At 45.5% G+C, this 27,473-nt stretch overlaps 1 protein-coding gene across 3 annotated transcripts in view; it reads right to left on the bottom strand.

Annotated features, from left to right (window-relative positions):
* Positions 1–27,473, bottom strand: part of PHKA2 (phosphorylase kinase regulatory subunit alpha 2) — an 852,423-nt gene that overhangs the window by 746,829 nt on the left and 78,121 nt on the right. Inside the window, exon 1 of one of the 3 annotated variants that reach the window (XM_086934345.1) lies at positions 1,569–1,614. The exons of the other annotated variants lie outside the window; for them this stretch is intronic. Coding sequence (XP_086790471.1) covers positions 1,569–1,574 — 6 coding nt within the window. The 5' untranslated portion in view covers positions 1,575–1,614. Of the gene's footprint in view, positions 1–1,568; positions 1,615–27,473 lie in introns of those variants that run through there. 3 annotated transcript variants of the gene reach the window in all.

A 27,473-nucleotide genomic window follows, 5' to 3' on the forward strand; every position in this document is an offset into this window, starting at 1 on the left:
GTCAGGGATCTTTAAATGTTGCAAGCGTTCGTCTTCTGGGGTTTGGAAGCGAAGGTCAGTGCCTACCTAGTGGGCGTGACTGGCGGGCAGCCCACCAGCCTCAAACGAGGTCCCAAGTAGGGGTGGGCAGAATTTGTTGTTCCGCCCGTTTGCGATGTTTTTTTCCTGTTCACAAACGCTGTTGGCGTGCTCAGGGAGAAATATCTTGCGAACAAGCATTTTGAAAGCGCGACCAAGCAAAAAATTCTGCGTAGTCGTGGAACTTTTGGCAATTCCGCGTTCTCCGCGTAACGCAAAATTACCCAACTTCACCAAATTCTGCCAGCGGAACAGAATTTACCGCCCAGGCCTAGTCCCAAGTAGTCTTGACAATGCATATGGACAGAGTTTTAGTGCAAGAGTTATGCTACATTGTAGTAGTGGGTTTGATGAGCATTAAATTAAGTGATAGTAACACCTGTGAAGAAGTGATCACAATGCTTCTTTTTGGCGTCTTAAGCGCATATATGAACCCGAAACATCGAGTCAAGTCATGTTTTTCTGACAGGAGAGTTCGGAAACACAAAGAGGCAATTATTGCCCTGCCTTTCTAAGCTCTGCTGCCAGAAAAACATGGAGATATTTTGAATTAAAGTATAAGTCCAAAACGCCAGAAAGAACCGCAAAGAACTCTTCTGCTACACGAGACAGCCCTGTTTAAAACGTTTAGAAAGGGCAGACTTGTGGAATGAAGCTCTCTATAAAAATGTTTCTAATATTACAAAAAGAAAATATCGAGTGCGGAGAATATGGAAAAAAGACTTCAGATATATGTGAACAAAAGAGCGACAAACCAAAGCGCATTTTGTGCTTTTTTCAGTAATAATTGAATTGTTTCTCGGTAAAAATAACCCAGTGTGAGATGAAGATATTTCTTCAATCGTGGGAAAAGATCGCTTTGCTGCCCTGGGCAAGGCAGGTCACTTAAGTAACAGCACTCTAGGGGGTCATGAATAAACAGGGCTAAGGAATTTCTTCCAAGAAAATGAACACACTCATATCCGCACTCCTAAAAGTGCTAAACTGACTACATCACTCAAGCTGCTTTCACTGAAACGTGCTGTTCTTCAGTTCTAAGTACTTGACTACTCCAATAATAGTTGTTTACAAATACTCCAAATTACTTAAAAATAACGGTGGATATTTCCTACTGTCTCCACGATAAATAATTTTAAAATGAAATACATAACCTATCAGAAATGACATTTTAAACAAAGGAGGGAACGACAAAACAACCGTGAGTAAGGATTCATAATTGAACATGAACTTTCGCTTGTCAAATTACTAAGGTTTGAGACGCCTACTTCTTTCACCCGTTCTCCTATTTTTTCCTGCAGAAGCACGTTTTCCCTTGATTCAGGAAATTGTTTACTCTCGTCTTAATTAATGTTTACTCACTTTAACTTAATTTTTCCTCTTTATCAGATTCACTGTTTCCTGTTAGCCCAAAATGTGGCAGCACGCCTTCTATCATCGTTTGAAACAACTACATTGGTGTTGGAAATTATCTTTAATGGTGTGTTGCTTACTTTCATTCCATGTGGATCCAGCTAACAAATTGGCAACGAGGATGGGATAGCTAATTAGGGGGCAGCTTTGAGTCCCCTCCCCTAGGTTCTGCTGGTAACTGCTGCCTGGATTTGACAGTAGCCTGTCAACCTCTCGGGCTCCTGCTCTCTCATTATCCTGCGGAGAGCTTTATCTTCAGGAACTATTAGTGCTGTGAGGGCAGTTAACTTTCCACTGCATTTATTTTTGCAGTTATCGGTATACTTTCTTCCTTCGTTGCTGATGGGTTTTTGTGTTGAGTGAGGGTTGAGGCATTGTTCCGACCAACACACCAGAGAAGAAAGCATACAAAGTGGTTCCGGCGCAGGAGGACACTCTAGGCGCGGCCTCAGTGACGGATGAGTGTTGTTCATAAGGAGCCGTCGAGGTGTATCTCCTGCGAGGGCGGGCTTCACCCTCCTATCTCTCCCAGACGCAAGAATCTTGGAACCACCTCCAGTGGGAGTTATTGCTGTCCTGTTACGCCTCCTTCAGGTGACCCGCCTCTGCTGGGAGGTACTGCCGCCATCTCAGCTAATGAACCCACCTCCGCTGGGAGGTAGTACTGCTGTATTAATGCCTCATTTTCTGACAGGATCATTGTGTAATTAAGTGCCTTGGCCTGCCTCCATTGGGAGGCACTAATGTAGCGTCAACATTCCATCGCCTGACAAGATCCTCGCAGTCAGAGTGTTTTGTGAATCAGAGCGTCTTCTATAATAGCAGTTTCCTGCTGCTACGGGAACAGTCTTAACACTTTCAGCACCTTTAAGACGTGTAGGTTTCCTCCCGCTCCAAGGTGCCTATGTTCAAGTGTTCCCATATATGTTTGTATTAGTATGAGCTTCAAGTTGTCCTTCTTCAAGGTGTTACAGACTCTCATCGTTCTCCAAGGTAGGAAGAAGGGAGATAATTGAACAAGGACCATATTAATGGAAGTACTTTCTAGTTCTTATGCAAATTATATTTTTATGTAGATTTTCTCAGACAATTTTACTTTTACCTTTCAATCTCTATATTAATCAATTCTTTGCATTACATATTCTTCTTCCATTTGATTCCCTCGCAACATAACCTTATCCAGATTAGTATATTAAAGTGTTCATATGGTCATGACGTATAAAGAGCATTGTATGATATGAAGTATACAAGGCAAGTTCTCAGTTGGGGTTCCTTATTTAGTATATACTCTGCATCCAACATATATGAATATTAAGCCTTATTCTATTGTGGCTCTTTTAAATTTATAGTTGAGGTTGGGTGTGTTTTTCTCTATTGATTGTATAGTATATATTAGTAGTATGGTTTATTTTGCAATGTCCCAACCTCCACCTTTCTTGAATGACCTGGGAGAACCACAGATTTCTTGGAAGAGGTGGAGAAGATTATTTGAATCTTACCTCATTGCCATTGGAGGAGATAGATTCTCCTCATTGTGTAAACAGCACATTATCTAACATAATTTAAGGACCAAAACAAGAGAGATTTTTTAGAATTTACCCGAGGCACAAGGGGTGAGGATGATGCCAAAGGAGATTTGCAATTGGAGGCACACCAAAATACTCTCAATAAATTGGAAGAACAATTTGGGGAGAAAATCAACATTGTTTTGGAAAAGCATACTTTTTTTCTAGAGCACAAGGAAGGAAGGAAAAAGTTGTTAATTATATTGCAGCCCTGAGAGGTTTGTCTGCTACATGTGATTTTGGATTGCTGACTGACTCTTATAAGAGATACAGAAAAGGGGGTGGTGATGAACAGAGTGTCTGAATTAAGCAGACCACTCTTACCCAGTCCAAAGATAAGGGCTTGATCCATCACCGTTTTTTAGCTCACTGCACCATCCCAGCTCAGAACCTGGCTACATGCAAATTAGTCTGTTCCTGTCCCAGTGCATGATGGGAACAGGGCAAACCAAACTACCAAGCCAATTCTTATACTGGGAAGGAAACAAGCTTCCGGGGACCGGTTTCTGGCATTTCAGCCGTCGTCGGCCCGGCTTGCTTGAATCCTGATGGTGCAATGAGCAAGGGACTCACATCTGAGTATACCCTTCCACGCTTATGGTGGACAAAATGATTCAGAAAAGGGGTGGGGATGAACAGAGTGTCTGAATTAAGCAGACCACTCTTACCCAGTCCAAAGATCAGGGCTTGATCCATCACCGTTTTTTAGCTCACTGCACCATCCCAGCTCAGAACCTGGCTACATGCAAATTAGTCTGTTCCTGTCCTTGTGCATGATGGGAACAGGGCAAACCAAACTAACAAGCCAATTCTTATACTGGGAAGGAAACAAGCTTCCGGGGACCGGTTTCTGGCATTTCAGCCGTCGTCGGCCCGGCTTGCTTGAATCCTGATGGTGCAATGAGCAAGGGACTCACATCTGAGTATACCCTTCCACGCTTATGGTGGACAAAATGATTCAGAAAAGGGGGTGGTGATGAACAGAGTGTCTGAATTAAGCAGACCACTCTTACCCAGTCCAAAGATCAGGGCTTGATCCATCACCGTTTTTTAGCTCACTGCACCATCCCAGCTCAGAACCTGGCTACATGCAAATTAGTCTGTTCCTGTCCCAGTGCATGATGGGAACAGGGCAAACCAAACTACCAAGCCAATACTTATACTGGGAAGGAAATAAGCTTCCGGGACCGGTTTCTGGCATTTCAGCCATCGTCGGCCCGGCTTGCTTGAATCCTGATGGTGCAATGAGCAAGGGACTCACATCTGAGTATACCCTTCCACGCTTATGGTGGACAAAATGATTCAGAAAAGGGGTGGGGATGAACAGAGTGTCTGAATTAAGCAGACCACTCTTACCCAGTCCAAAGATCAGGGCTTGATCCATCACCGTTTTTAGCTCACTGCACCATCCCAGCTCAGAACCTGGCTACATGCAAATTAGTCTGTTCCTGTCCCAGTGCATGATGGTACAAGGGCAAACCAAACTACCAAGCCAATTCTTATACTGGGAAGGAAACAAGCTTCCGTGGACCGGTTTCTGGCATTTCAGCCGTCGTCAGCCCGGCTTGCTTGAATCCTGATGGTGCAATGAGCAATGGACTCACATCTGAGTATACCCTTCCACGCTATAGACACACTGCTTTCTGTAGGAAAGAAATTAAGGAAGAAATAGATACAAATGTGGTAACTGAAAGTAATGTACACATTTCAGAGAAAATTGACATGGGTAAAGTGAGTACTGCAGAGGTACATAAACAGAAATCCGAAAATGAAAGGTTGAGATGCTATAGATGTGGGAAGACTAGCCACTTAGTAAATAAGTCTAAGTATCCAGCAAGGGGAGAGACCTGCAGGAAGTGCAACAAAAAAAGGCAAATTCCTCAAAGTCTATTTGGACATGAGTATTAGAGTCACTAATATGATTAATGATTAGGAATTGGAAAAAAAAGAAATTGCATTTCAAATTTCAAGTGGAAAGGTAAATTCGGAAATTACATACTCTACATGTAACACATCTCTGGAAGAAGTCCCTTTCAAAGTCTTTGCAGACTCCTGCTCCCCTTACACTTTGATAAATGAAACCACATTTAAAGGAAAATTTCCTAAACAAAGAATATACTATCTTACCACCCCAGGTACACCCTTGGGGAGTACAACAAGGACCATATTCCATTAGCAGGAATGTTAATAATGCAAATAACCATCAAAGAGAGGCCACCTTAGGAAAAGTTTACATCTCTAAAAAAGGTTCCAATCTCCTAGGTTGGAAGCACCAGAAAAACCTAGGGATCAAACTGGATCCCAATGCAGTTGAGCAAGTGTATTTAGTCAATAGGCCTGTCATTGGTATGGAAATATGTGAGAAGTTTCCGAAGGTTTTCACAAATAAATTAGGGTTGCCCCAAATGTTATTGCAACGAAGGAAGGGGACAATGGTATTTGTTTATGTTTTGATCTCAGACATCTTAATGCAAACATTTGGATAGACAGACACCTACTGTCGAACATCTAAAAAAAGTTAAGTGTCATTCAAAAATACTTCTGTGTGAAAGTTTCTCAACAGCATGTCACCAGGTGGCTCTACATCCAGACTCTAAGGCTGTAACATCTTTCACAACTCCTATTAGAGCATACCAATTTTGCAGGATGCCATTCGGTCTAGTATCTACTGTTGCCGTTTTTCAGTGAGTAATGAACCACAATTTGCAGAGGACAGGTAAGGTGCTTTGTTTTCAAGATGATATTTATGATTTACGGTGACTCCAAAGAGAAATATAACAATGTGCTTGCAGAAAATCTAGATAAGCTAAGTAATGTTAGGTTTACCATACAGATGGGGAAGTGTAATATAGGAGTCAAGTCAGTGGAGTATCTGGGACACACTATCTCCCAAGACTTCATCAAGCCTAAAAATAGCTTAGTGGACTCTGTCAAATTAGCACCAGCACCCACCAGCAAAAAATGTACCTAAATACATCCTTTTCTTAGTGGAGTACATGTCCAATTACATCCAAAGCTTTGCTGGGCGAATTCCCTCACCGAGAGCCTTACTCAAGAAAGGAGTTCTGTTTGAGCAGAGTTTTTAATGCCAATTCGATTTCAATCAAGTGAAGGATGCCATCTTTAGTGCCCCCCAGCTAGGTATGTTTGACATGGAAGCCCAAACTACATTAACAACGAATGCCAGTATGAAAGGTCTGGGTGCATCCCTTTCCCAAATAATTGACGGGACGGAAAAAGTCATAGCTTTTGCATCCAGAACCCTTAGAGATTAAGAGTTTTATTACTCCACAATAGAAAAGGAGGCAATGGTGTGTTAGTGGGTCATAAATCATCCTAAGTTTTATTAGTGGGACACACCATTCGTCCTGAGGATGGACCATAAACCCCTCATTCCCATGTGTTCCTCTAAGTGTATAAAGAAAGGAACTCCCTGCATTTCAAAGTGGGTGAATCTTCAATATTGTGTATGTTCCAGGTACCAGGATCCAAGAAGCTGACTGTCTTTCTCGGTTGCTAAGGGCAAGTGAGGATTTACAAGTCAAACCACCTGAGGAAGCAATGTTATACATAGAAATCCCATCCATTGATGGAGAGGAATGGGAATAGGGTGAAAGAAATGATGTAATCTTAGCTGCTGTAAAGACAAAATAATCAAAGATTGGCCAAAAACATGCAATGAATCACCAGACATCCTCAAACCATTTTGGAATGTAAAATACGAGTTATCTATTGTAGGTAATATGGTTTTAAGATCAAACAAAATTGTTCTCCCTGGTAATAAGCTGTAGTGCATCATTGAAATAGCCCATGAGGGTCACCCTGGGAGGAGTCAAATCAGGAACGACTACTGGTTCCCATACATGGACTCCATGGTAGAGGAAAGGATGAAAGATTACTTATCTTCCTGTTACAGGGACAAGTCCAAGGCCACACAAAAAGTTCCCCTTCTCCTTGTAGAAGTGCCCATCAAACCATGGGACAAACTAGGTCTGGACATCATAGGACCCTTGATTTTTTTCAATGTACACAACAAATACATGTTTGTATTGGTAGATCACTATTCACATTGGGTAAATACAAGAGCAGTGAACAACATTAATACCTCCACATTGATTGAATTCCTATCCAATACATTCTCTAAAGAAAGCATTCCCAGCTCTGCAATTACCATTAACAGTGTACAGTAAACTTCAGTAAAAATTGCAAAATTCTTAAAAAAGTGTTTATCAGTAATGTAAAAACACCCCTCTCCTGTCCAAAGGGCAATGGATGATTGGGAAGGGTAAATATGATGGTTAAGGACACCATACAATTAGCCCATACCTCAGGGGAACAAGTTGACAAATCCGTAACAAAAATGTTGTGGTCGTACAATACCACTCCCAAAGCCGTTTCAGGAGTATCCCCATTTGTTTCCCATAAAGGAGAAAACCCAAGTTTCAAGCTTGCAGGTATGCTCCTGATCCAGTACACTACACTGGCAAGAAGTTGTTCTTCGAGTGACCTGGACATAGCAGGTTGTTTGCAGATGGTTTAGCAGAAACAAAGACTGCGCCACTAAGAGCAGGCCCACCACCCCACTTCTTGCTTTCAATCTGCACATGTTCACATCTTTCCTGTCCACGAGGTGGAAAGTGTGGCTGACCCTCTTCAAAAATTATCTTGTGGCAAATATGGAATTAGATGCAACAAAGAAGAGGCAGCTTTTCCCGCTTTTTTCAAGAAAAAGAAACAAACTCTTCCTGATTCTACCAAACCCCAGCGCTAATAGGGACTATGGCACACAAGTGGCAGCCTTCAATATGCACTCTGGGCCTATGTTGAGCACCGATTATACATGATATGCAAGGTATAAAGTAAAGCAGGGGTGTGTATCTGATTCAACATGGGTTTAAGGAACTGGTCAGCTAGCTGCCCCATAAGATGCGTGTGGGGCAAAAGTAATCAGAGGTGCCATTCTGAAAAGCTACATTGTCACCACTGCTTACATTAACAAAAATAGGTGCATGGACCTAAAGATGCCGGGGTTGTCAGATACCAAAATTACCTAGTCTTGATTCTAACTCATGCCTCGTTCATTCACAATCCTAAACTTACTGTTGCATCACTGTTGAATCCTTTTTCAGCACTGCTTTCTCCCTTTGTCACTGTTTGTCAGTCTTTTTGTTCTGCCGTCTTTCGCCATTTTATCCTGTTCTCTCTTGCTCTGGGTTAAAGTCTGATGAATAAAAATAAGTCCCAGTCCCCATAAATGAGTAACAGTGTCCACCTCCAACGCAACTCCTATCACAAAATAAGAAATGTCTTCATTCAAAGAAAATGTGGTGCACTTGGAGGCAATCCTGGAGCCCTGAGTCTCCTACACTCTTACATACCAGGGCAACCCGCAATGGATTTGTGAAGTCCCCTATCAAGAAGGAGTTGCCTCCTATAGTGGAATACATTGAAGTAATAGGAAAATGAATGCCAGGACAGAATCTGAAGCCCTTCTAGGGTCTTTCATAGTCTCTTTATTCACAGAGAGGGCTGTGAAAAGCCTTACTCCAGAACACAGCAATCAGCATTTTTGTCACAAACAGCAACACTGCATCATCTTCCCATGACATATGTTCTGCCTTCTTGTCCTTCAGCCCAAGGACAACCCATTCAGGTTCCTCAGTGATTGGCTACTCAAACTGAGCTTGATTTGGCTATGCACCTACTTCCAGAATGGTTTAAAATTCATGTACAATGAGCATAAGGGAACCATAGTCTGAATCTCTCAACTGTAGCAAACACCATCGCAATTCAGGTACATTTTTAGTCAATGTGGCATGAGATACCAGCGACATACAAGTTTGTAGAATGTCTATGCATTGTAAAACCAGCGTTTTCATCTCCAGTTGTCAGCTTCAATCTGACAGTGGTGATTTTGGATAGCAAGGCTTAAGCATCATTACTCCTTACTATTTGTTGTCTGCTTTTTTAGGTCGAGCTGATGTAAGCAGTGCGAAGCACTGCGTCCAGCGAAGCATCTTTTGTTACTCAATTCCTGGGAATGTGAGACAGGGGGTGGGCATGCGCAGGCGAATCTCCCATGTGAGCGCGCATGTTCACCCACACGCCGTGCACATCACCTGTCCTACATTCCCAGGAAGTGAGTAACACATACACACAGACACACACACACACGCGCGCACACACACACAAACAGACACACGCGCACACACACACAGACAGAAACACACACAGACAGACACACACACACACAGACACACGCGCGCACACACGATTATTTTTCGTAGTTTATGTCCCATCATACACCCTCTCAGTCACGTCCGCGAGCTCACCATGTCGGAAAACAAGCAAACGAGAAACACGAGTAAACCCGATCACGTGCACACAAAGTTGCACATGCCCTCTCCTTCCTCTAAAATTCAAAGGTACATTCTTATGGTTAAGGCGATGCCGAGAAACAACTTCCTCACTCAAACTGTACATTCCTATGGTTAAGCCGATTCCGAGAACAAGACCCCCCCATTTGCAACCATTTCCCTATAATCGGGCCGATTCCGAGAAATAGGCCCCGTTCTGCTAAACCACGACAACCAATTCCGAGAAGAAGAGCCCCCGTTTGCTGAAAGACACGACACCAGACATCCTGTCAACGACCAGTTCTCCTTTTTCTCTCTCTCTCTCTCTCACTCTTATCTAAGGAATCAGCCTAGGATTATTTCTCAATGCTCTGCTTCTGCCGTGACTTCCTCATGATTAAACACACAGTCACGCTTCTTCCTGTCATGACTTTTGTATGATTTCGACACAGTAACGCTACTATCATTTCTGTAAAATTGTGACACAGCTATCCGAGTTTTACTGATTTCTGTATTGTTGCAAACACAGCTATCCAAGTTTTGCTCAAGGGAAGCTCCTTCCTCTTTTCTGTGTATAAATACCATGTCCTCTTTGATGAAAGTTAGAGATTCTTCCGATCCTCCTCAGGTGACGGAGCTCTCCCTTAACTCGAGTTACTGAATAAAGACCCTTTATTCGAACCACCACGGACTCAGCTCTTCATACTTGACCTTATTGATATTATAGAAATTCCGATCAAGGTAAATTACTAAAATATTTACCACAGCACACATTCCCCCCTCACTCACCCCCACTCACCGGGCTCTTTCCGTGTGTCCCTCTCTCCCTCAGCAGGCAGCGGGTCAGTCTCGGCATGGGAGTCCCGCAGTGCTAGCCGCTGGGCCCCCACCTGGTTCCTTTAACAGGAATTCGTTTCTAACTTGGGTGAAGCTCGTCTTTCATATGCATGCTTCTGCCGTGACTTCCTCATGATTAAACACACAGTCACGCTTCTTCCTGTCACGACTTGTGTAGGATTTCGACACAGTAACGCTACTATCATTTCTGTAAAATTGTGACACAGCTATCCGAGTTTTACTGACTTCTGTATTGTTGCAATCACAGCTATCCGAGTTTTGCTCAAGGGAAGCTCCTTCCTCTTTTCTGTGTATAAATACCATGTTCTCTTTGATGAAAGTTAGAGATTCTTCCGATCCTCCTCAGGTGACGGAGCTCTCCCTTAACTCGAGTTACTGAATAAAGACCCTTTATTCGAACCACCACGGACTCTGCTCTTCATACTTGACCTTATTGATATTATAGAAATTCCGATCAAGGTAAATTACTAAAATATTTACCACAGCACACATTCCCCCCTCACTCACCCCCACTCAACGGGCTCTTTCCGTGTGTCCCTCTCTCCCTCAGCAGGCAGCGGGTCAGTCTCGGCATGGGAGCCCCGCAGTGCTAGCCGCTGGGCCCCCACCTGGTTCCTTTAACAGGAATTCGTTTCTAACTTGGGTGAAGCTCGTCTTTCATATGCATGCGTTTCCTAGCACTGACGCGTCAAAAAAGATTGGAAACAGAGATAGGACTAGACCAACCAAGTATGGGTTTCAATTTACTGTGCTATAGCCTCTGTCTTCTATTTCCATTCTTAGATTGCCTTTTTCCGTATGAGCCGGAAAGTCCAACCATTGTCAGCGGTGGACGCAAATTACTAATAAACAAAGGAGCGAAGGGAGGCAAAGCGAATGCATCGTAGTCATTGACATTGTGTATTACACTTAGATACAATGTGGTTTCTTTCGAAATGGCTCCGTTGACAGGCAGGCCACGCGCGACTCTTATAAACACACCCGCGCACCCCTGCGCGTTGGTAGCGCCCACGCAGTCTGGCATTTCTGTGCGACGCCGGTGATCACCCTTCCCTTTCCCTGTTGCAATGCCAGCCACACGAACCGCTGTGGAGAAGCCGCACTCCCCTGCTACATGAGTAGCGGGCCGAGAGAACAGTGATATCCAGAGATTGGAGCGCAGCCTAATTTATTTAAACCCCCCCCCCCCCAGTCGTTCAACCCGAAAGCTAGAAACCACGCATTTCATCTGACACATGTCTGTTTAGTGCCCCTGCTCTCAAAATTATGTCCCAACTCTTTACGTTCTAGAAGAAATGCTTACAACGTTGGACTGGGCACAAAATGTGCTCCTCCACCGGAATGAAAGTAATGAAAGTGTTGCCCATTAGTGAAGTAAAGTGGCTGACATTTTTGACATTCAGGTATTTTGCAAGATATGAGAGACTGTGTTCACTTGTGCTTGTTGCGGTGGGGGCGCCCCCACCCCCGGATCATGGCTTTGTTGACTCTGAACGGGGCACACTCAGCAGCAGGGACAGGTTCAGCACAGATATGGGATATAGCAGGATATCACTGTGCACACAACAGTGCACCTCTCTGTGCACCATTATACAACAGTGCACAACCCCATGCACAACTTTTAACCTTCACCTCATACTGTCAATTGTTTTACCCACCCACGCAACCTCCCTCATGTCCCCTACCTCCTCCCTCGTGTCCTGCATTGCGGTTATCACTGCATGTAGCGCCCTCGCACGCATCCTGTAAAGTGGGACACCAAACACAAGGCTCAACAACAAAGGCTCGGAAGTGCACAGCAATCTCAGCTTCGTCACAGGTTTATGCGCATTTATGACAGTGCACATCTCCGTGCACCATTATACAACAGTGCACAACCCCATGCACAACTTTTAACCTTCACCTCATACTGTCAATTGTTTTACCCACCCATGCACCCTCCCTCATGTCCCCTCACTCCTCCCTCGTGTACTCCACCAGTTCAAACTGAACATAATCTTCACAAAAGTTATTTACAAAAGTTTAAGCTATTGCCATTATAAGTTACAATAACTTTAATTTAAGTATTAATTATAAAAAAAATAAAAGCCATTGTTATTTACAATATCAATGCATCTAAGTCACGTAAATACAACACATATTGCATTACAAATAATATAGGTGTCACATTTGCGAAAGTTGAAACTATTGGCATTGTAAATGACAAAGCTATTAATTTCGCTATTTTCAAAACCAACACTTAAATAAAAAATTCATTTACAATACCAATAGCTCAAACTTTCCTAATGCGAGACCTATTGCATTGCAAATGCTTGCTTAAATTGCATTTTTGTTTTCTTATTGATCTGTGACCCGTTGTCAAGGTTGAGTTGTTAAAGTCAGCATGTTTAGTAAACTTGGATAGCTATTCAGTGTCCCCCACTTCTTTTACCCTACTTAGCTTTCATACCCATTTTCATTCCTGTAAACCATCCGCCAAAAGTCATATTATCTTGTTACAACCCCTTTTTGCTCATGGTTTCTTGCAAACACTTTTTAAAAGCTATTTTTGTATTTATTTTATGGAGTTTCATATAGTGCGAACTTGACCCGAAGGTATTGGGTATCAGAGCACTTTACATAGCGCAAGTTGTGTTACATGAGGACACATTCATTTTTGTCAGGCACAAGGAGAATTAGTGATTTACCAAAATCACAGAATGTCCAGCGTCATTGCCGACACTAACCCAGTTTCCCAGATTTGAGGTAGACCGCCATGGCCGTTAGGTCAACTCCTCTCCCCATTGCTGGCCTTTGTCGCCTGAGATCGTGAGCCCAGGTGACCGCAGTAGTGCTGATGTAGACCGACCAATGTCATAGGAGTCGAGGTTGCGCCGCTAAGGACACCTGGATTCACAGGGAGGAGCCCAGTGAGAGACAGCATTGTGGTGAGGTGGAGCTGGAGGAAGCCTAGGGTTGCTGTCTGTGCACCTGTGAACCCCAACTGCCCGCCATTGTGCATTTGGCGGATCGGGAGAAGAAAGACGATAGACGCCTTGAGTATATGGGCCTCCTCTGAGAAGATCACAAGAATTTAAAGGATTATGTTGAAAACACAGAGTCAATGTTGGCAACTTTGAGGCCAACGTGGCAAACTCTGACATAAGTCTTCAGGTCATGCAGGAAGAGAACGAATAGCTCCGTAAAAGGGTGGATGATCAGGATGGCAGAACAAGGCGGAGTAACGTGAGGATCATGTGTCTCCTGGAACAGGCCTAGGGCCCAAATATAGAACTGTACTTAGAGGACTGTTTTGTAAATATGATATTGCAGGGAAAATAGTTGTCCTTCTCTGTCGAAGGTGCTCACAGAGTACCTGGAAGACCTCCCTCTCCCCACGACCAGTCTCTGCCCATCTCCTGAATTATAGAGACAGAGATCATATCCTGCAGGTAACAAGGGCCAAGGGTCCATGAAAAGTCGAAAATGTTCACATACACATTTACCCTGCTTACATTTTAGAGGTTCAACACCACAGGTCCTCCTTCATAGCTATAAAGAATTGCCTTTGAGAACATGGCATTAAATTTGCTTTGTAATTACCGGCCATACTCAGGGTTATGCATGAGATACCATTTCCTTGTGCGCTACATCACAAGTTGCCTGGTTTCGGTTGGAATGATGGCGCATCACATCCTCTTCTGGGATTACGATGGACCCTCCCACCACTTGGAAAGTACAGAGACATCTCAAACCACACAACATGCACCGCAATCGTGGCCCAACTAAGGAACAGACAGCTAGGCAGAGGGCTCAGGCTGTGGCCGACATGGAGTGGCGAGTGGGGGACTCCTGTCCTACAGGGTCTGAAACAGAGCCTCAACCAGATAAATCCCTGCATGTGACTGCCTTGCAGATTGCTGAACTGTTGGCGGGAAGCCCGCTTGGTATACCTCAATCAGTTGAGGACTTGGTATAGGCTGCAGTTCAGGATTTCGTAAATCTGTTGCTATAAATGTTTTACACTTATAATTGCTGTTGACTAGGTAAGCAATGATAATGTTGATGCCTTTACTGTGGACAGAGTGCACGGTTGTGTTGGGATACTGCTACAATCATCTAGCCTCCCTCACTTGTTCACTACTTACTGTTATAGACAGTTGTATACTTTTGTTCATATTGTATTAAAGTGCTAATTGCTAGTCGCCCGTTGGCATACCGGCCTGGGAGCTGGCGTTGGGAATTAATTCTATATGCTCTTACTTATTTTCCATATCGTTTTTCATTATGCATCTGTATACAGTGTGACATGCGATGGGACTTGGGGAGAGGGAAAGAGGGGGGTTTAGGTCAGTGACGGAGTTGGAATGATCAACACATGCAGGTTACAATGGCCACCAAAGTGGTAATGGCTACAAATTCATTTCTGTTGTTGCCCTGGAATGTACGTGGACTGGCAGGTTACACAAAACTGTACCACATTTACCAATAGTTACATAGATGCCGAATTCAAATAGCGCTCCTTCAGGAGACACACTTAACTGCCCCTGACCTAACAGCAATGCGTAAGCATTGGAGGGGAATACTCATAGAGAACACATACTCTATGCAAGAGGAGTTTTAGTCTTGGTGGCACCAGGAGTGCCGCTTGAGGTGGTACATACCAAAATCAACACAGACGGCAGATATGTGGTGTTGAAGGGACTGTTGAATGGTCTGCCCCTATCCCTCACATCGCTGACTGCCCCCAATACTAACCAGGTCTCTTTTTTATACTCTTTGACTCCGGCATTCTGGCTCACAGTTAATGGGGTGGTGATTTCAACTGCACCCTGGACTTGGGACTATGATCGCTCCCACCCCCAATACCTGGTGCACAATCAATCTCTCTTACACATTATCAAGGTGATCCACCAATACTCAGGTGCAGGATGCCTGAGGCAGCCTGGACCTTATGTTCAGGGAGTACTCACATTACTCGGGTCTTCATAACCTGCGAACTAGGATAGATATCTTTTACTGTAGTTAATATGCCCTTTCTAAAATAACATGAGACAAATATCTCGGACACACTCTTTCAAACCACTGCCCCCTGCTATTAGAATTGCGTTGTGCAAGGAATCGGCCGAAAATACCCACACTGTGGCTTCCCTCGGAGGCACTATGTGATACCGCATTCCATTCTGCTCTTTCAGAGAATATCTCTACCTAAAAAGGGATGTGTACTTTGAGGCTGCACAATCAAGTCAGTTTACGCCACCAATCTGACCCTTCGTAGGGAAGTCAGGGCCCTGGAAATGGATATAAGGTGTTTTGAGCAATTATCTCCTACAGACCTGTCGGTTGTGGCCCCATTAGCGCAGGCCAAACTTGCACATAGAGAAGTTGTGCGCCAAAGACTACAGGGAATACCTGGCGAGAAAACACACAGAGGGTGATAAATTAAGCAGGCTTTTGGTGTGGCTTCTCTGCTCTGATTCACCAAGAAATCCAATCACTGCCATTAGAGATAACTCTGGTAATATTCTGAACTCTTTAGATGGTAATAACGAAGCTTTCCATACATAGCCAACTTTTATTGTTTGGCGCTTCTATTTGTGTGGTCTTTCAATACATGTATTCTTAAAAGAATATTCAGTGCATGTTTGACTAAGGTCGCAGTGATATTGATTATCAGTGTTGTAGTATTTGACACAACACAGACTGTGTACATTTGCAATTCAATTCATGTTTAATTGGTCACGGACCATTTTTGTATTCCCTTAAAACTACACAGGCGTTTTATGTTGATGAACTGGACTCACCAGACGGGGTGCACCCCTGGGTCGCATCCCTCGATATTGAGAAGGTATTTGACACCATTGGTTGGGTCTTCTTGATGGAGGTTCTTAGATGGCTTCGAATGGGGCCTAAATTCCTCAAATGGGTCCCCAGTTATATAACTCTACTATGGCTCAAGTAAAAACTAGGTCTACACTTTTTGGCTCATTCAATATTGGATGCTGCATCCGCCAGGGTTGCCCCCTATCCCCAATTATTTTCGTGCTTTCAATGGAGTCACTTTCTTGCGCACTTCGACGACACACCAATTGTTGGGGGATATTAGCAGGCAACCATTGGTATATATTATCTATGTATGCGGATAATGCCCTGGTGTACTTTTGTGAGGATGCCATGGTGCTTTGGAGCCTCATGGAATTACTGAGGTGATTCAGAGATGCCTTCGGTTTCAAGGTGAATTGGGACAAATCTAATTTATTCCCACTGACATTCCTTTCTCCAGCACAACGACAGGCACTTCTAAATACTATGCTTCCGTGGACCTATCAAATGTTTAAATATTTAGGGATACGGGTCTAGATTTCTGAAAGAGATTTATTAGATGGTAACATAGTAAAGGCCATCACTAATGCACGATCATCCCTGCCATTCTTGACCACACTGCCGCTCTCCCTTATGGGTTGCATTGCCATCTCAAAAATGCTCCTTCTCCCAGGATGTTAAATTTTTTCTCAGCTCCTCTTATTCCGATGCCAATTAGCAAGCTTTGCAAACGCTTATATTTGCAATAATATGGGGTAATGGCAGAAAGTGAGTGTCAGTTAAGACCTGATATGCCCCAATATCATAAGGCAGCCTGGGTGGCCCTAATTATGAATATTGCTATGCAGCCGCACAGTTACAATGGCCTACTCGTTGGCTGGCTGTACAAAATATATCAGAACTGGGCCACTGGTCAGATGGGATGCGCTCCCTGGAGGTGCTGGAGTAGTTATGGGTTCAGAATAAGTGATCCCCAGAGGAGCTGGTAATATTCTTATGCGCACAGTCCAAGTGTGCTGGAACAATTATTTTCTTAAGAAATGCCCTCACCCTCATATTCACCTGAATCGTCTCTCTGGATAATGTCGGATTGTACAAAACTGTGCTCCAGGTTAGATGCCGTCGCATGGATTAACTCGGGTCTTGCGACATGGGGAGACCTCTTCACCGATACAATTCTCTGTACCTTTGAACATTTGTTGGATGACTATGGTATATATCGCCATGTTCTTTCGTCCTTTACGCCTCACTAGCTCATTCTTTACACTACGTTGGTCATAGATCATATGATGAACCAGACACATCCAAACTCCTTCAGCTGGTGCTCACACACAGGGTTGGCTTTCATGCATTAATCTATTATACAACTCTCTACGAAACACTTACTGCCCTCCGTGCCTACTGGGGCGAGCTGCAATCTACTTTACTAAAGGATACACAATGGACATAGTGCTTAGGAGTTCCAAAGTGCATCTCCATGAACACCAGACTCAAGTATACTCAATTTAATTATATTCACCATACCTATTTTACTCCACATAGACTGGCGCACCTATATCAAGGGGTCTCGAGCTCTTGTCCAAGCTGTCGGGATACTGAAGCTAATGTTATTCATTTGCTATGGACATGTCCTCAGTTACGTCCCCACTGCTATGAGATAACTGCAGTACTTTCTTATACCCTTGATACTACACTATAAATAGATGGGCTCCATTATCTTTTAGGAGTAACCTCCCGCACAAGAGTGTGCAAAGACACTAACAAATTCCTCGACATGGCACTGATTTTAGCCATGCGTACAACAGCAATGTGCTGTAAATCAGCAGCACCCCCACATTTTCGACTGTGGCTTTCCGATCCGCTTGCAGGCATCATGGCCGAACAGACAGCTCTGCACGCTGCAAGGACAGCCCAACCAACTTCATCCCACTCCTAAGACTGGCAAAGATATCGGGAGGTAATGGAATCCAAATTAATAGGCCTCTACCCAGAGAGTGTCTGAGATATTGATCGTATCCTGAGGGCGGTGGCATGCCTGTCCAGAGAACCTCACCCCTCACATGCCAGGTAAATCCCTTCATACATAATGATAAAATACACTAATCACGGATCCTGTACAACTGATTCCCTCTTCTTCTTCATGTCCCTTCTGACATACCATGCGACCACTACCAACTGTTATATGTTTATTTATTTTTTATGTTTGGATTTGTTCTTTCAAAGTTTAGTGTTGCACTTTACATTAAATAATTGACTTTATTTTTGCTGCATTTGGAAAATCGATACATTGCAGAATTGTATGTGTACTATGTATCAAACACAAATAGATACCCTTTCAACAATTGTACAGATGCATTTCCAACAGCATCACTTAATTATATATGTCTGTACTCTTCACTGTCAATTATGCTGTGGTTTACAATATCAATAAAGAAACATTCAATAAAGCCAGCAAAAAATGATGGTACACATCATTTTCTTTGTGGTGTGAGCTAGTGTTTTACGGGCATTTTTCATTGGTTGGTGGGCAGCAGCTTGAATTGGCATCAGCCAATGGGAAGTAAGGGAGAATTCCCGGAGGGAGGGGTAATGGGGGGGGGGGGGGGGCACGAGTGGTGGTGGGAAGCATAGGGGTAAAACGAAAAAAATTGAAAATTGTCCTCATTTAGCATAATTGGTGTTAATAGATGCAGTTTGATCTTGAACACTAATGATGGGAGATAGGGGGGAGTCCACAGGGAGGAGAATTCCTGGAGATATTGTTATGGAATGGGAATGGCTTAAGGCTTAGGGGAGACAGTGTTTGGTACTTCAATATTTGATAAGATAGCCCTGCTAGGGTTCTTATGCTCCAAGAGACGCACTTTCTACAGGCCGAATGTCTAGCATTGTTTAAAAGGTAAAGATGGGTAGACAAGTTTATAGCCACAGACTAACAATATTGTTCCAAGGATGTTACCATAGTAATTAAAACAAAATCTGGAATAGAATTACATAAATCGCAAGCAGACGAAAGGGGGCGATGGGTGGTAGCGGAAATCAAAATCTGTGCTAATCTATACACTCTGGCCAGTAATTAAGGCCCGAATTAAGATGATACCACATCCTAAATAATCTCTGCTTGACTTTGAAGCCTCTTTGATAATAGGCTGGGATTTCAATATCCTTTTAAATAATAAACTAGATAGATATTCGCCTCATACCCAAATTACAGCACAGCAAGTTAAAACTCACCTCTTGGCTATGCTAGATAACTTAAACCTTTGTGATATATTGCGAAAGAAAAATGGTGACTCGAGGGATTATTCCTTTTTTAGTATGAAGAATGGTCACTATTCTATGACTGATTACATATTTATGGATCTCCCAGAAGTGAAAAAGGTTAATAGAATATACTATTTACCAATCCACTTCTCAGATCATGGAGCAAAAGGATTAAAAAACGAACTTCCTTCAGGATCCTCTCCTAGAAGGTGGACCTTGAATAGAAGGTTACTTTTACAACCAGATATTATGAGTAAGATAAAAAGGGATATGTTAGATCTGGGGGTCTCTAATTGGCATAAGTAAGTACCTTAGACCAAGTGGGGACCCTTGCTTCTAGTCAGGGTGAAGGAAATACACACAGTAGATAACCCCTGCTCACCCTCTAGGTAGCTTGGCTCGAGCAGACAGGCTTATCCCCAAGGCAATGTGTATAATAAATGCACTTAACACAAACAATGATCCCCAATCCACCACAAACTGAGACCACACAGGTAAGTATATTCATAAAAATATAACTTTATCTAGATAGTTTATGCAGGAAAAATCAACAGTACACTATAGTCGCTTCTTTAGTAAAAGGTTGCATTTAATCTTGATGGTTGCACTTCTATTAGGAAGGTTTTATTATAAAAGGATAGTCTCAAGTCTCTGTAAACCAGTGTATATAAAAAAATATATTACTACTGATTTAATCTCAATTCAGTTCTTCAAATGGTTAAATAAAGCAATGCCAGCGTGTTTATCTCCTCAATGATGAGCCCTTCGATTTAATGGGCCCGAGCAACGTTAGCGCGCCTCACCGTTGGTTATTCTGGCACCACCGTGCCTAGCAGAACAGACCCGCTCCCAGCCCCGGCCGGTCCCAGCAGCCCTGCGCCTGCTCTCAGATCCTCGGGGAGCGGCGGGGAGCTAGCTCGGCGCTCAGAGCTAGGACAACCAGGCCAGGGGCAGAAAGCACTCACGTTTCTCCCTCGGCGAGGTCGGGTCAGTCTTCCCCGGCTTCGGCGCTCGCCACAAGGCTCTTGGCGGCTGCCTCTGGGGTCCCGGTCACGCTACCCAATCCTGTTGCGGCCTTCGCGACGAGCCTCCTCAGACGCCCGGGAGTCAGCCAATAGCAGTGCGGCTCCCGGGACAGGCCCTTCCGGACACAAACACAATCGGCCAATCGGGATGCAGCCTCAGTGATGACGCGGCGGCGCTAGGCCAATCCTAGCGCGGCGATCACTGAGGGGGCTTGTTCTTCTGGGCCAATGGGAACGCGGCGGCTTCGATCTACGCTACCGCAGCTCCGCTCACGGACGGCAAGTTTGGAGGGTGTTTCTGGCCCCGGGCCGTGGCGGTGAATTGGCAGCAAGAGATTTTCGGGGCCACAGGTCACAGCAAGACCGTTTCCAGCCAGCAGATCGTCGGGAGCAATTCTGTACGCAGGGAGGCACCACGGGCCTCCTCTCACCCCTGAATTTGTGCCGATGAGCACAACGATCTTCTCCCACAGCTGGCAAGCGGTAACACGCGTTGGGGTATAACACCACACGATCTCCTCAGCAGTTTGGCAATGCTTAGGACCCTTTTAACCCTGGGTTCCAGAACAGGAGGCCAGCTCTTTTCAGGCCCTTGGAGATTCAGTTAGGAGACACAGCACACAGCAAAGTCTCTGGAGATCAAGTAAGCAGGGTCACAGCACACAGCAAAGTCCCTCTTCTCCTCAGCTTCAGTTGGTCAGCAGAACAGGTCAGCCCTTAGAGCACACAGCAAGGCAATCTTCCTTCAGTTCTTCAGCGGTCCTTCTTCCAGCGGAGGTTCCTCTTGATTGTAGAATCTAATTTTCTGTTGTCAGGGGTCCTTCTCTTATACCCCAAAAAATTCTTTGAAGTCTTTGTGCAAGTGGGCCCTGAGCCCGGTCTAAACCAGTTCTGGGTGTTGCTGGAGCCCTTGGGCTTCCTGGCTGCCTTCTTTCTTTCAGTATCAGGGACAGAGGTGACAGTCGCCCAGCGGGAGGTGGAGCCAGCATTGTGGTCAGGCAGGCACAGCCCTAGTCACTCCCAGGTGCTATCTCCTTCCACTTCCCTGGCAGCAGATGCAGCCTTTCATCCACGGGCTGACTCAGACAACCTCCTGGGGGCTCTGGGGGCTCTGCGGCCCCTGTCACCCTCAAACCAGACAGTCAATCCACAAGCAGGCCCAGGCACACAGAAAGGTTAGACACGAGAACAGCCACTTTCTAAAAGTACTATTTTTAAACACAGAATTTAAAAACAACCTTTCCTAAAAGATGTGTTACTAAATTCTGAGTTCAGGGATATCAATCACTTATGTGCCATCTTGTTCCTATGGGAAGATAGGCTGGTTTCCATTGGGACCAGCCTCCCCCATGTTAATCTATGGAGAAAGATAACCTTGCAGCAGTGAGCATACCAAATGGCTGCTGCTCACTACCAGAGCATGTTACCTGCACTGGTACATGCTCTACCTTACCCATACACTGCACCCTGCCCAGGGGGTACCTTGAGCCTTCCATAGGGGTGACTGATGTACACAGACAGGGAAGGGTTAGGCCCAGCCAGTGGGGACACTGGCCAGGCGGACATGGCAGTCCACTGACTGCACACAGGCGCTGCGCTGGCAGGCCTGAGACACCATTTTAGGGCTACTTATGTGGGTGGTGCAATCTGCGCTGCAGGCCCACTAGTAGCATCTGTCATCACCAGCCCTGTTACACACAGTGCACTTTCCTAGGGACTTCATGGTGATACAAATATGCCAATCAGGTATACCCAATCAATATGACAATTTACATAGGGAGCACTTACACTCTGGCACTGATCAGCAGTGGCAGAGTGTCCAAAGCATCTAAACCAGCAAAAACGAAATCCAGCACAGCATCAAAAATACAGGAGGCAGAGGCAAAAAGATGGGGGAAAACCACGCCAAGGGTTTCAGGTCTAACACGTGTCCCCTCCAGCTGAAAGTGGGGAGAACTACCCAACCTCTTGGGAGTCCTCATCACTAAGGCGGAAGAATCTGGACAGACCATCAGCATTGGCGTGTTCTGTACCAGGGCGGTGCTCCACCGTAAAGTCCATCCCCTGTAGGGAAATGGACCACCCCAACAGTTTTGGATTCTCACCCCTCATCTGCATTAACCATCTGAGGGGCCTGTGGTCGGTCTGAACACGGAAGTGAGTCCCAAACAGGTAGGGCCTCAGCTTCTTCAGGGCCCAGACCACAGCAAAAGCTTCCCTTTCAATCGCACTCCATCTCTGTTCCCTGGGGAGTAGCCTCCTACTAATGAAAGCCACTGGTTGGTCTCCACCCTCATCGTTGATTTGTGAGAGTACTGTTCCCACGCCTTGCTCTGAAGCATCCGTTTGCACAATGAACTCACTGGAAAAGTCAGGTGCCTTAAGCACTGGTGCTGTGCACATGGCAGTTTTGAGGGCATCAAAAGCAGTTTGACAGGCCTCGGTCAAATTCACTTTCCTGGGCTGAATTCTAGATGTCAGTTCTGTCAAAGGGGCCACAATGGTGCCATATCCTTTGACAAACCATCTGTAATACCCGGTGAGACCTAGAAAGGCTCTCACCTCAGTCTGGGTCTTGGGGGGTTCCCAAGCCAGAATTTTATTTTTATTTATTTATTTAAGCTTGTATCGCGCACAGCTACCCACAATGGGTTTCCCGGCGCCAGTGAAAGACTGTAGAAGAAGGAGGATGTATCACCTTGGCTTGAGGCCACGGCCGACTATTGGTCACGCTTAGTGAAGAGCAGAGTCTTCAGAGCCTTACGGAAGCGGAGTAAGTTGGTCTCTGATTTTAATGCCAAAGGGAGGGAGTTCCAGTATTTGGGACCCAGGGTGGAAAAGGAGCGGCCTCCCATTTTTGTCAGCTTCCATCTTGGCACTGTAAAGTTACCAGTGTCCGATGACCTTAGTGAGCGCAGGGGTCTGTAGGGGTTTACCAGCCCTTGAATATATGCTGGGGCGCTGCCCTGCTTGGCCTTGAACATGTAACAGAGTGCCTTGAATTTAACACGTTCAGGGATGCTCAGCCAATGAAGGTTGCGTAAGGCGGCAGTGGCAGAAGTGAGTCTAGGGGCGTTCTTTAGTAGGCGCGCAGCCGCATTTTGCACAACCTGCAGCACATGTATGGTGGCTTTGTCTGCGCCCAAGTAGAGAATGTTGCCGTAGTCCAGGCGAGATGTTACAAGTGCCTGGACTACGGTTCTGCGGGAGGAGAGGGGGAGCATCCACAGAATCTTATAAAGCCACCGCAGTGGTGAGAAGCAGATGGCTGCAACCTTGGTTGCTTGTTGCCTCATAGTTAGCCTGTCGTCAATGATGACACCCAGGTTACGAACTGCAGCAGATGGAGTAGGTGCATTTCCCAGTTCGGTGGGCCAGTGGCGGGGACCCCATAGATTTTTGTTCCTTCCCAGAATGACCAGAATGGTATCAATCTTAGCCTGTAGGGGCGCCACCTGGCCGCTCCCCACCTGGTGTCCCAAGTACACCACTGATCCCTGCCCTATCTGACACCTACTGGCCTTGATAGTGAGGCCTGCCTTCTGCAGAGCCTTCAACACTTCGCAGAGGTGTTGCAGGTGTTCCTCCCAAGTGGAGCTGAACACAGCAATGTCATCCAGGTATGCTGCGCTGAATTCCTCCAGCCCTGCTAATACCTGGTTGACCAGTCTCTGGAATGTGGCAGGGGCATTTTTCAACCCAAAGGGCATGACACGAAACTGGAAGTGCCCCTCTGGCGTTGAAAATGCTGACCTCTCCTTGTCCCCCTCAGTTAAGGCAATCTGCCAGTACCCTGAAGTCAAATCAAAGGTGCTCAGGTACTGGGCAGCTCCCAACCGATCCACAAGCTCATTAGCTCTGGGGATGGGGTGTGCGTCAGTCTTTGTGACCGCATTGAGCCCACGGTAGTCCACGCAGAAACGGAGTTCTGGGGGCCACCGGGGGTAGCAGCTTTCTTAGGCAATAAAACCACTGGGCTAGCCCAGGGGCTGCTGGAGGGCTCAATTACCCCTAGCGTTAACATCTTGGAAACTTCTTCCTTGATGCTAGCTCTGACCTTGTCAGCCACCCTGTAAAACTTCTGTTTCACAGGCAGACTATCTCCAGTGTCCACATTGTGGACGCACCAGTTGGTGACACCTGGGGTCAGGGAGAACAGGGGGCGAACTGACCCAAGACCTGCCGACAGTCTTTCTGCTGTTCTGGGGTCAGGGTGGGTGAGAGTATCACACCATCCACTGACCCGTCTTGCTCTTTGGTTGCCAGGTCAGGGAGAGGATCACTATCCTCCTCCCCTCCAGCATCTGTAGCCATGAGCATAGTCACTTCAGACCTCTCAAAGTGGGGTTTGAGGTGGTTCACATGCAACACTCTCAGGGGCTGCCTGTGAGTCTTCAGGTTAACCAAGTAGGTAACCTCGCTCTTGCGCTCCAACACCTTGTATGGCCCGGTCCACTTGTCACGGAGCGCACAAGGCTCCACCAGCGCCATCACCCACACTTTCTGACCAGGGTGGAACTCAACCAGAGAGGTGTTCTGGTTGTACCATCTTTTCATTTCCTTCTGGCTAGCCTCCAGGTTCTCTTGAGCGAGCTTCCTGAAGCGCTTGGTCTGGTTGCGGATGGCCAGCACATAGCTGAACACATCCTGAGGGGTTTTCCCACGGGATTTCTCCCACCCCTCCTTCACCAGAGTGAGAGGCCCTCTGACAGGGTGGCCATACAGCAACTCAAAGGGACTGAACCCTAAAGATTTCTGAGGCACCTCCCTGTAGGCAAACAACAGGCATGGTAACAAGACGGTCCCACTTCCGCCTCATGGGGTCCACTAGGCCCATAATCATGCCGTTCAGGGTGCGGTTGAATCTTTCAACCAACCCATTTCCTTGAGGATGGTAAGGAGTGGTGAACTTATATGTCACCCCACACTCCTCCCACAGAGACTTCATGTACCTAGAGATGAAGTGTGTACCCCGGTCAGAGACCACCTCTCTGGGGAACCCCACACGGGAAAAGATCCCCATTAAGGCACGGCCCACCACGGGGGCTGTGACTGTCCTGAGAGGGACTGCTTCCGGGTACCGGGTGGCATGGTCCACCAAGACCAGGATAAACCTGTTGCCTAAGGCTGTCTTGGGGTCCAGGGGCCCCATGATGTCAATGCCTACCCGCTCAAAAGGGGTGCTCACCACAGGAAAGGGTTGGAGGGGTGCCACGCACTTCCCTCCGCTCTTGCCACTGGCCTGACAAGTTTGGCAAGACTTACAAAAGGCAGCGACACTCTCTGGAGTGGGAATGTGAATTTTTCCCCCTCCCCTATCCAACTCTTTCCCTACTGTTGCACTCAATGTAGTGTAAAACCTACTTTTAAAAAAGAACAAATATTTAAAATATTTGTTCTTTCTTAAAAGTAGGTTTTACACTACATTGAGTGCAACAGTAGGGAAAGTGTTGGATAGGGGATATATGTATATATATATATATATATATATATATATATATATATATATATATATATATATATATATATATATATATATATATATATATATATATATATAGATAGATATATATATATATATATATATAGATAGATATATATATATATATATAGATAGATATATATATATATATATAGATATATATATATATATATAGATATATATATATATTCCGCCGGGTGATGAGCTCCGGCCGGGAGCTCCCCCGACTAGGAACTGTCTTTGGCACCTTGCCCGGGTTTTTATCAACCCTTCTGCCGTCTACTCCTGCGGGGTTCCACTGACCGTGCTCCAATGTCTTCCTTTCCCGGGAAAGATTTTCGTGACCTGCCGCTGCTCACCTTCTACGTTTCCAGAGGAGGCGCTTCCAGAGCCTATACCATCATGGCTGCTGGTTCTGCTGGGCTGCCTTGCTCTCCCCCGCCGGCTGACACCTACCTTCAGGACTCAACCTTAGTGCTGGGTATACCGCAGACACCTCCTGGACAATCACGCGACACCTTCCGGATCCGCCGCTGAGCTATTTTTAATCCTCTGGTGCTGAGACGCTCGCGCAGAGTCCCGGGTGTTCCGACTGCGGTGCTTGCAGCCTGACGGAGCTCCAGATCCCATCCTGAGCAGATTCTCCCCTAATGGAGTGCCAACTTCTATTAAAGGTACTCAACTATTTCTTACCTTTAAAGCTCAAAACAAGCTCTGGGGTTATCGATCCCTCAACGCTGCCTGACCCCAAAATGGCGACTGCACTAATTGCGCTCGCACTTTGACAGTCCTTTTCAATCGTGCACACATCTAGGGAGTTATCGCTGTGCCTCACTCGTGCCAGATCATTAACTCTTTGCTTACCAGATGCCCATTTCTTGTCTGGGTACAACAATGATCGCATCTGAGCACAACATTATAGAATCTGTTCTTCCTGCATTTAAGATGGTGCCAACCTAGTGGAAAGCTGACATTCCACATCTTTTGTGTTTGTAATCTGACCCAATCAATGTTCCTATTTAAAGTGCCAACTACTAGTACGATTAATCTAGACCCATGTTTCTCAGCAAACTCAGCGATTTTGCCTTGCTCAATCAAGAACTTACTGCTGCGCCTATCCATGGCACCCGGACTTACACCTGACGAGCCTCCTAGAGGTGGGCTGCCCCGTTGCATATGGCAATGCCTGAATTAGCCTGGAGAAATCAGGAATTGAAGCTGCCTTTTTGGAGAACACTACGCTGCCGCGTTCTTCTGACCCGATAGTGGAGAAGCCTGACAAACATTTCCCCATTGCTTCGAAGGACAGCACTGGAGTACAGGAACTTCTGAGGGAGGCTTGGAACGCAATGCTGCATGGTCCTCCCACCTTGCGAAGATGACCTACCGTGGTGATTGAACTTGGCACTGGACTTAGTGACTTTGTGACCCCATCTGGGATATGGGCCTGCTTACTCTAACTTTTCGGGCTCCTGCGTGGTTCTTTTCTCCCAATGCTGGTTTGCCAGATTCTGATCTGCTTTCCATCCCCCTGTTCTCCCTTCCCCTGCCCCTTTCCCTCTATTCCTCTACTGGGGACTTGTTTCTTCTGTGTTGGTCTATGCAACTGTAACCAATGTAACCCATGAATTTT

This window comes from Lissotriton vulgaris, chromosome 8 (genome assembly GCF_964263255.1).
Source record: "Lissotriton vulgaris chromosome 8, aLisVul1.2, whole genome shotgun sequence".
Taxonomy (NCBI): domain Eukaryota; kingdom Metazoa; phylum Chordata; class Amphibia; order Caudata; family Salamandridae; genus Lissotriton; species Lissotriton vulgaris.